The following is a 10,243-nucleotide window of genomic DNA, read 5'->3' as shown; positions in this document are numbered from 1 at the left end:
CCAGTACACACTTAACCCAGTACTGGGCTGTCTCTTCAGCCCCATGTGTTGCTAGTCTTCCTAACCCATTTTGGTCCCAAAAGTTGTCTCCTGCGGGCTTGGTGCTGCTCTGCACCTAGGTGTGTGCGCTCAGCGCATGCTGATGCCTGCGTGCAGGCCCAGTGTGGTAGGCCTCCTCTGAGGAGCCCTTGGTGCTCACCTCATCGCTGGGCTCCACAGCAACACCTCCTAGCATGTCCTCCCATCCAGGCTCTTCCCTGCCTTAGTTGGAACCCTGCCTGGGAGAGCTAAGAAACAACTTGGGGCTGGGAGCGCAGTCTCACTGGGTCCACAACTTCCAAGGCTTCTTGCTGAGTGTTGCTTGTCACTAGGGGAAGTTCCACGAGTGTGCCTCAGTCCCAGGACGAGAAGCGATAGATAGCCTGTCATTTAGGTAGCAGCTTGTGGGAGCAATGTTCAGGAATAGGAGGACATGGGTCAGCAGGTGAGTTGCCCATTGGAGAGACCTGTGCAGGTTTCTTAAGACGTGGACACAAGCCTGACAGAAGTGCAAGGGTTCTTCCCATTACTTCTCACTCCCTCCTATTCCCCTCGCTCAGCTTCTCATCCTACTCTGGGAGGCAAGGAATATACAGGGCTGGAACAACAGAGTACTGTTCTTGCAAGAGACCGGAGGTCAGTTCCCAGCATCTTCTCCTGGGTGGCAGTCCATTACGATCAAGAAATTGGAGTGATGACTCAGCAGTGAAGTGCAGTATTAGCTCTTCCAGGTGGCCCAGATTGGATCCCCAGCACCCATGTGGAGACGCAAAGCCATCTGTAACTCTAGCCCCACAGGGTCCAATGCCCTCTTCTGGCCTGAAGATAGTGTATGCATGTGATACACAGACATAAACGGGGGCTGGGAGGAGGGGGGTGGCAGAAACCTACCAAAACATAAAATGGAAACAAAACATAACAAACAAACAAACAAACAAACAAAAAAGCATTGAAAACATGGTGAAGCTCCCCAAAGTACCTCAGGCATTCTGGCTGGAACTCTGCCTCCACAGAATTCTGCTGAGCAGTGAGGGTGCCCAATGGGTAGCAAGAATGGGGAACACCAACCAGCCTGTTTCCAAGTCAACCTATACTGTGTAGCTAGGAGGCAAGCCCAGAAAGCTGGAGGATGCCTGCCCTGCTCTGTGGTTACCCTGTTTCCCTTTGGAGGGAAGTTCTCTAACCAGGGCCAATGGTCACAAATGCTTTGATAAACTGAAGCAGCTGAAGGACGAAATCGGCAGAAAAGGGTCATAGGATCTCAGGATTCAGACATTTGCAGGGGCGCCCTTATCCAGTATCTGTTGGGATCACCAGCCTTAGCTGCCAGGCCCAGATCCAGTCTCCGCCCTCTGGGCTCAGACTTCCTCACCCAGGTACCATCTGGAGCCAAGGCGCTCACCCCAGACCTAGGAGGGCAGGGGGCGGGGCTTGAGACCCCGCCCTTTGTCCCGCCCTTTGTCCCGCCCCCACGTCAGGGCCCTGCAGAACCCTGAGGAAGAGCAGGTGGGTGGGGCACTGCTCAGTCAGCTGAGTTACAGCCACGGGAGAGCGACCAACTCCAGTTTCCTGGAGGAAATCTAATGACGGACAGAGGACTCTGAGAGTTACAGGTCAGTGGTAGTGTTGCCGAGAGGTGCTTTCTAGACGGTTCCAGCCAACGGTAGGGTCAGAAGCCTATCGCAAAGGTAGGAGGATGTTCTTGGCTGGAGGCCCTATGGGGGTGGGATGGGATCAAGCAGCTCTGGTGGCCACTCAAACTGGTTTAAGAAGTCCCTGTGAAGGAAGAGCTGTGCCTCCATGCCCTGACCAGACTCACTTCACAGGACATGGAGAAGGCATGGGAGACATTGCAGGTCTGGAAGGAACGTGTGAGACAAGAGCTGGATCGTGTGGTCGCTTTCTGGATGGAGCACTCCCATGACCAGGAACACGGGTTAGCTCTTCCACCATGATCCTCCCAGGGCTTTTGCCCTTCCCAAACCCTTAAGCTCACTGGAAGGTGACTGACACATCTGTTGGCTTTAGGAGAGTAGTGACGCCGTGAAGAAGGGTGCAAGGCTCCTTCCCTCTTTTTCTAACAATACATGTGTCACAGGGGCTTCTTCACATGCCTTGGCCGTGATGGACAGGTGTACGATCACCTCAAGTATGTCTGGCTGCAGGGAAGGCAGGTCAGTTTGCACACTTTAGGCTGTCACGTAACAAATAGTGTATACCACTCAGGGATGCCTAGGCTTCCCCTCGCCACAGCTGCTCCTGCTTAAACTGTGTTCCCTCACAGGTGTGGATGTATTGTCGCTTATACCGCAGTTTTGAGCGCTTCCGTCGTGTTGAGCTTCTGAATGCAGCAAAAGCAGGTACCCTCTGCTACCTCCATCTCCCATCTGCCTAGGAGCTTCGGTGGGTCGTTTATTTAATGGACCTAAAGGGATCTAGACGAGGAGGGGGGCTCGGTAGGTCCCAAGAGGCGGTACATTCAGAGTCTTCACCTAGTATGCATGTCACCCAACTACCAGGTGGTGAATTTTTGCTGCGTTATGCCCGGGTGGCACCACCTGCCAAGAAGTGTGCCTTTGTGCTGACTAGGGATGGCCGTCCAATAAAGGTGCAGCGGACCATTTTCAGCGAGTGTTTCTACACCATGGCCATGGACGAGCTGTGGAAAGTAACCGGCGAAATGCATTATCAGGTGTGTGGGAGGGATGGCCACAGGCTGTTGGGTATGAGGGCACTCTCAAGACAGGCTTGGGAGCCTGCCACCAGTCCCACTCACTCCTTTCCTACCGTTTTGTGACCACCTCGCCTCTCTAACTCACTCCCACCTCTTGTACTACCATAGGCACCCTGGGCAAACAGGGATCCCTCAGTGCCCTGTGTCCAGGTAGAAAAGGTCCTCTCTTTCCTCCCTGGACCCTTCTGTCTGTGGATCTGAATCCCATAGTCGTCCACCAACTCCCGCACCCGCACCCGCACCCGCACCCGCACCCGCACCCGCACCCGCACCCGCACCCAAAGCAGCGTTGCCTCCGGTGCCTGGCTGTAGGGCTGGCCCTGGAGAGCTGCAGGAAGAGCAGGTGTCCCCGGAGAACAAACTGAGTCCTGCATCCTTCCCGAGTGGTTGGGGGGTCCGGGACAGGGCATGTAGCCTCTGCCTGGTCTCCCCACAGAACGAAGCTGTGGAGATGATGGATCAGATCGTCCACTGGGTGCGGGAGGACCCAGCTGGGCTGGGCCGGCCTGAGCTCTCAGGGGCCCCGGACGCAGAGTCCATGGCGGTGCCCATGATGCTGCTCAACCTGGTGGAGCAGCTTGGAGAGGAAAACGAGGAGCTGACCAGAAAGTATGCAGAACTAGGGGACTGGTGTGTCCACAGGATTCTTCAGCACGTCCAGGTGGGCACAGAGACAGGCGCAGAGTGAACCCCATTCTCCCACTCTCCAGGGCCCCTCTGCCTGAAGTCATCTGTTCTCCAGCTTTCTAGACAGGTGGATCCAAGGAAGCTCATCATTTGAAACACAGCCCAGGGTCCTCAGGAAGGTAGAGCCCAGCTGGCTTGGGGCAGAGATGAGTGGGTCTGAAGACAGAAAACAAGAGTACAGAACTCAGACACATCCTGAGATCAGGATCTCTGTTACACCCCAACTATGTTACATCCAAGTTAGCCATGCCTCTTTATTCAGTATTTTACCCTCCTCACTTGAGAGACCCAGACCTCAAGGAAGGATCAGAACCTACGAGGCCCACGGGAGACAATCAGCCATTCCAAAGATGTTCTGGAGCAGGACATGGTACACATATAATGTAATTCCAGAACTCTGGAGGTGGAAGCAGGAGAATCTAGAGTCCAAGGTCAGCCTTGCTTGCACACAGTGAGTCTGAGACTAGCCTGGGCTAGCAAAGACTCTCAAAGCACACAACCAAAAGTGCCCCTTTGGAGCTATTGAGCAGGTGGATGTCTGGTACAGCAATTGAGCAGGTGGATTGTTGAAGGGATTTTTGAAGTTAGATCTTTCTGGTTGGGTGACAGGGAACTGAAAATATCTCTTGTCCCTTTCTTGGCAGAGGGAGGGACAAGCTGTACTGGAGAATGTATCACAGGATGGCAAAGAACTTCCTGGTTGCCTTGGAAGACACCAGAACCCAGGTGATGGCATGTGCTGGACCTGTTAGGAAAAAGCTCATCTTTGAGTTTGGGGCATCGTCAGATGGAGGGGGTTTGTAGTAGTCTTCGCTACTTTGTGGGCTCCTCTTTTTCCCACCCGTTATCCTCCCCCCTTCACTGTTTCACCCCCTATCCCTAGATAGGAGAGAAACAAGGACAGAGGGGAGAGAAGAATTAGGAAAATCCTTGAATCTACTGTCTTTCCTTTTGTTTCTTCTTTGATCACAGCTGTCATCAAGCCACAGCCAACCTCCCTAAATGACCAACAACCAATGACCCCGCCTCTTAGGGCCCTCAAATTGATGTACCTTCTGAAAAGTTCCCAGAATTGCAAATGTCACACGATCAAAGAAACTCTCTGCAGCTGGCCAAAGCATGCTTCTGTTAGCTCATGAGGCAATTCATGGTCCACTGCAGCAGTCTGAAGCAGCCCTAGATCCCTCCACCTGGGATTAAAATAAAAACACATTCTCATAATACTTCTGTGTCCTTGAAAAGCAACCTAAATTCCAGAATTCTTAGGAATGTCAGGACAGGGCTTGCCCTCCTCCTCCCTTCAACAAGGATTAAGCACAGGGAGGTCATAGTCCGCCCAGGACTGGGCATTGGCTGCAAGAACGTGCATGTCTGTGTTTGGGGCTTTTGAAATTCATTTTTCTTCAGGGAATGGAGTCTAGGCAGAAAGGCAGGGTTCTATGACAGAGGTCATATGACAGGGTCCTATGACAGAGTTCAAGCATCTCTCACCCTTGAGGAGGAAGGGAGGTGCCAGGAACTCAAGCCCTCAGATGCCTGGAAGGGGGAATCTGATTCCTGCCTTACTTTTTCCCTCAACCCTCACTAGGCCATGCACTGGAAGCTGGCTGGTTCTTGCTTCAGTATGCCCTCAGGAAAGGTGACCCCAAACTTCGAATGCACGTTATCAACAAGTTTCTCTTGTTGCCTTTCCACTCTGGATGGGACCCTGAGCATGGAGGCCTCTTCTACTTCAAGGATGCTGATGATCTCTGCCCTACCCAGGTGGGAACACCCAGGGCAGCTTGCTGGAAGCCTGGCATGTAGTAGAAGCCAGGTGTAATTGTGCATGCCTTTAATCCCAGCAGAGGCGGGGGTGGGGGGGAAGGATCCTTGTGAACTTGAGGCAAACCTGGTCTACACAGAGAGTCCCAGGACAGCCAGAGCTACATAATGAAACCCTGTCTCAAAACAAAAGAAAACAAAACAAAAGAAAACAAAAGCCAGCAGCAATATCAACAAGAAAATTGAACCTAGAGACCAATTCTCTCCAGCCCCTATCCTGGAAAAGCCATTAAAGAGAGTTTGTGCATAGGCTGATGCCAAGACACATGTCCCCTTTGTCTGGTGCCAGTGGCTCGAAGGGATATTGGGTGACTCTCATTTGGTGGCAGGCAGGAATGGAATGGTTCCTCTGATCAGTTGTTTCCTAATCCTGCTGGAGAACTGCAGGGGGATCCCCAGCCATTCGTAGCAGCAGTGTCCAAGGGGCTTAAAGACAGTGTGACAAGGCAGACAGCGTTCCAATTCAAGGGCTAAAGGGAGTACTTGTCTCTTCTAAGGAGCTGCCTGGGGTACATACAGGTCAGAATGTTAGCCCTGCCTCTTCGGGACTGTTCACACCTCACAGCGCATGTCTCGTGGTTAAGTACCAAGTCCTGAGCCAGAACAGAGGGTGTTAGGTGTCCTTCTAAGGCCTACAGGGACCTCAGCTGCCCATCTCTGCTCTGTTCTCAGCTGGAGTGGGACATGAAGCTGTGGTGGCCACACAGTGAAGCCATGATTGCCTTCCTCATGGGTTACCGTGACAGTGGGGACCCTGCCTTGCTGCACCTCTTCTGTCAGGTGGCTGAGTACACTTTCCACAAGGTAAGTGCTGTGTCTTTGTCCCCTGGAAGCCCAGTATGGGGGATATGAAGGTTATGATAGGCAGCAGGAGATGGAGAAACAGGCTGTATAAGGGCATCCAGAAAGCTTTCCCTCAGCCCCTTCCAGCCCATTGACCAGGTGCTGACCTCAGCTGCTCTGAGAGTCCCAAGAGTGCCTATTGTTTGGTGCACCCAGAAGCCCTACCTCAAGCAATTCACCTTTCTGGGGTGATCAGACTCTAATCAAGCAAACAAGCAAACACAGAGACCAGTGAGCTGTGGAAAACAAAGCCGATGGCAAATGATACGGAACTTTTTCTTTTTTAAAGATTTTATTTTATGTAGATTAGTGCTCTATCTGCATGTACACCTGCACACCAGAAGAGGGCATCACATCCCTGTGTAGATGGTTGGGAGCCACCACGTGGGTGCTGGGAATTGAACTCATGACCTCTGGAAGAGCAGACAGTGCTCTTATAATCTCTGAGCCATCTCTCCAGCCCATGATTATTTTTTTAGATGTCTCATGTAACCCAAGCTGGCCTTAAAACTCACTATATAGCTAAAGACGATCTCGTACTACTTTTTAAAAAAAAGAATTATTCATTATTAATACATCATTCTGCCTGCATGTACACCTCCATGCCAGAAGACGGCACAGGTCCTCATTATAGATGGCTGTGAGCCACAGCCATGTGGTTGGTAGGAATTGAACTCAGGACCCTTGGTAGAACAGCCAGTGCTCTTAACCTCTGAGCCCTCTCTCCAGCCCGATCTTGTAATTCTGCTCTTCTTGCCTCCACCTTGACTGACCGCTGGGGATGACAGGTGTGTGCCACTACATATGACTGTTTTGTATTAACTGTAACTGAAATCCAGCATGGTTTTTATCATTAAAGGCAAAACAAACCAACCAACAAACAAACAAACAACATTGTATGTAAACAAGCAACTGGAATTCTCTCAGATACTCAGCACCACTTCCAAACAACGTGAGCCATTAGTTTACATCTCTGCCTGAATAGTGAATATATTTGTTACGCGTAAGGATTCCAAGTCACCAATCTTAACCATAAAATGAAATAAGAATGCCCTTGAAGAAGGTGGACATGACAAACAATTCCAAGAGCCCATTGTGGAGTGCATCTCTGTAATCTCAGCACTTGGGAAGCCAAGGCAGGAGGACTGTGAGTTCAAAGCCTGCCCATGCTGCTGTCTCAGATGAAAGCAAGACAATTAATTGCACCAGGCGGTGGTACAACATGCCTTTAATCCCAGCACTCTGGAGGCAGATCCAGGTGGATCTCCGTGAGTTTAAGGCCAGCCTGGTCCACAAAGTGAGTTCCAGAACTACCAACGTTACACAGAGAAACCCTGTATCAACCTCCCCTCCCCCGCCAAAAAAAAACCAAGCAAATTAATTGCAAAAGGTATAATAATCAATAGGTAGATAGTCACTGAGTGCCTAAAATTCAGATGGCTAAGGCACAATCCACAGAAAAGCAACTTGGAAATTTGTTAAGTTTTCCTTCTCTCTGCACCCACCCGTTATCTTGTGTCAAGATCAAGTAGTTAAAAATAAGGGCATGAGCCAGTTACCGTGCCTTTCTTTAGTCCCAGCACTGGGGAAGCAGAGGTAGGAACTCTACTGGGTTCCAGGCCAGCCTGAGCCACATAGCAAGTTCCAGCACAGCCAGGGACACATAGTGAGATTCTATCTCAAAAATACATACATAAAGCCAGGCGCAGCAGTGCAGGCCTGCAATTGCTGTACTCAGGAAGGCAGAGGCAGGCAGATGTCTGTGAGTTCAAGGCCAGTCTGGTCTGCAAAGCAAGTCCAGGACAGCCAAGGCTACACAGAGAAACCCTGTTCCCCCAAAGCAAACAAACAAAATTTAAATACATGATAAGGACAAGACTACTCAAAAGTTACAAGGAATATATAGAGAGCTGGTTATATTTCACTTGAAGAATATACCACTCCTTGAGACAAAATCTTAAACTTGGCCTTAAACTTGAGACTGTTCGGCCTCAGCCTCCTGAGTGCTGCGATTACAGAAATGAACCATTACACAGCTTAAAATTTACAACTCATGTCACAATTTTAAGGGAGCATTTCAGTGGTTTGTTCTTTAAGCTTTCTAAGAAGGTGTTCTACTTAACTATTTTATCAGTGAGTAGAAAATGGGAAGGAACTAGGAAAAGAACCTGGGCTACATTTTGGGGAATCGAAAAGTCTCAGTGACACAAGAATGAGTGTACAATGGGTCTGTCCAAACAGCCGAGGTGCTGTTCCACACACATCTCTGAAGCATCAGACTCACTGGACAGGATCAAGAGAAGTAAGAGACATGTTCAGAACCCATGGTGAAGACAGGCAGAAGACCAGGTTGGCCTGAAACTTAGAGAAACGTGTCACCCTCTGCTTCCTGAGTTCTGGGACTAAAGGCATGCCCCATTCCACAGGGATAAAGGAAAGTCTGGGAAACCCTGTCATAAAAACCTTGGTATCCAAGGACAGGAGTTATGTGTCTCTGCTTGATGATTCAAAGACCTGTTAGACCAAAGGCCTGTGAAGGAGAGGACATGAACTCCAGGGAAGTCACTGGTTTGCAGAGTTTGCTGGCAGATCAACCTAGGATTCTTTCTTTCTTTCTTTTTTAACTTAGAAAAGGTAAAATGTAGTGAGAATTGTAGAATTTTGGTCTAAACACATAAACACACACACAGAGACACACAAAGGAACAGGGCTGGAGAGATGGCGAGATGCCTCAGTGGTTAAGAGCACTGACTGCTCTTCCAGAAGACCTGGGTTCAATTCCCAGCACCCACATGGCTGCTCATAACTGTCTGTAGCTCCAAGAGCTGACACCTTCACACAGACACATACACAGCCTAAACACCAATGCACAAAAAATAAAAGCAAATAAATTATTATTTTTTTAATTACACTTTATTCAGATTGTGTCCACCCATAAACCCCTCCCTCCTCTCCTCCCTGTTCCATCCTCCCTCCCCCTTCTTCACGCATGCCCCTCCCCAAGTCCCCTGATAGGGGAGGTCTTCCTCTCCTTCCTTCTGATCTTAGTCTGTCAGATCACATCAGGAGTGGCTGCATTGTCATCTTCTGTGGCCTGGTAAGGCTGCTCCCCCCTCAGGGGGAGGTGATCAAAGAGCAGGCCAATCAGATTATGTCAGAGGCACTCCCTGTTCCCCATCACTATGTGACCCACTTGGACACTAAACTGCCATGGACCGCACCTGTGCAGGGGTTCTAGGTTACCTCCAGTAAATAAGTTATTAAACAACACAAAATAGTGTAAGAATATATTTTTGTTTTAATCCCAGGTGTGGGGATGTGGGGCCGTTTTGCAGCAGCTGACTGATTTGCCAGCTGCAGACAGTTTCTGCAATTGTGTGAGGTTTGGAATTCTGGGAACTTTTCAGAGGGTCTATAAAAGCTGGGGGGAGGGGGTTGTCTTTCCTTCTGTATCCTTCTTGCTCTCCTTTCTAGTGATGGAGAAGAAGCCACAAGTGGTAAAGACCAGAATCAGTAAACTGTGTCCGTCTTTGAGTATTCAAGGTGTTAGATAATACGCCCCAATCGAATATAGAGCAGCTGTTCTCTCAGTGTTGCAGCTCACTGCCCGCAGCCCCTTCCCCATCAGGTGACTTGTCGAGAAGGCCTGCTGCCTACTACCCCCGGCTTTCCCGGCTATGGTCCGTCAAAAGGACTTACTGATCGTGAATCCATGTCATTTTTACTCTGACTACCGCTAGCAGCGCAAAAGTGACATTGGGATGGGTCCTGCCAGACACTAGCTGTCATTCGTTCTCTCCTTCCTCTAGTTTCGTGATCCTGAGTACGGGGAATGGTTTGGCTATCTGAACCGAGAGGGAAAGGTGGCCCTCACCATCAAGGGAGGCCCTTTTAAAGGTGAGCAAGGAACTGGACGAGACTGCAGGGGTTTGTGGCAACCGGCTTGCCTGGTGCTCCCAACCATTCTTCCCACAGGCTGCTTCCATGTACCGCGGTGCCTGGCCATGTGCGAGCAGATTCTAGGAGACCTCCTCCGCCGCCTTGGGCCCGCGCCTACTGGCTCCTAAGCCGCTGTCCCCACCTGCGGAGGCTCGAAATAAAGCTGATGCTACTTGG

General features: G+C 50.3%; 1 protein-coding gene across 2 annotated transcripts; it reads left to right on the top strand.

Annotated features, from left to right (window-relative positions):
• Window positions 1-1,505: 1,505 nt before the first annotated feature.
• Window positions 1,506-10,243, top strand: LOC132649839 (N-acylglucosamine 2-epimerase). Of its 2 annotated transcripts, none has more exons than XM_060374349.1 (11): window positions 1,506-1,652; window positions 1,866-1,975; window positions 2,138-2,213; window positions 2,324-2,399; window positions 2,559-2,731; window positions 3,210-3,434; window positions 4,105-4,186; window positions 5,049-5,224; window positions 5,957-6,088; window positions 9,937-10,024; window positions 10,103-10,243. In XM_060374349.1, the coding sequence occupies exons 2-11, from the start codon at window positions 1,869-1,871 to the stop codon at window positions 10,192-10,194; spliced, it is 1,227 nt and encodes a 408-aa protein (XP_060230332.1). In that variant the 5' UTR covers window positions 1,506-1,652; window positions 1,866-1,868; the 3' UTR covers window positions 10,195-10,243. The 2 variants fall into 2 exon arrangements, with proteins under 2 accessions (XP_060230332.1, XP_060230333.1); XM_060374350.1 differs by having other exon boundaries at window positions 1,553-1,727.

Source organism: Meriones unguiculatus, chromosome X, assembly GCF_030254825.1.
Source record: "Meriones unguiculatus strain TT.TT164.6M chromosome X, Bangor_MerUng_6.1, whole genome shotgun sequence".
NCBI lineage: Eukaryota > Metazoa > Chordata > Mammalia > Rodentia > Muridae > Meriones > Meriones unguiculatus.
This window is presented reverse-complemented; position numbering and strand designations above follow the sequence as displayed.

Bases quoted from the DNA above. Each gene is read 5' to 3' on its own strand.
- LOC132649839 (XM_060374349.1), top strand. From the start codon at position 1,869: ATGGAGAAGGCATGGGAGACATTGCAGGTCTGGAAGGAACGTGTGAGA. The intron at 2,400-2,558 runs GTACCCTCTGCT...CCCAACTACCAG, and splicing joins TCTGAATGCAGCAAAAGCAG to GTGGTGAATTTTTGCTGCGT. The intron at 6,089-9,936 runs GTAAGTGCTGTG...TCCTTCCTCTAG, and splicing joins CTGAGTACACTTTCCACAAG to TTTCGTGATCCTGAGTACGG.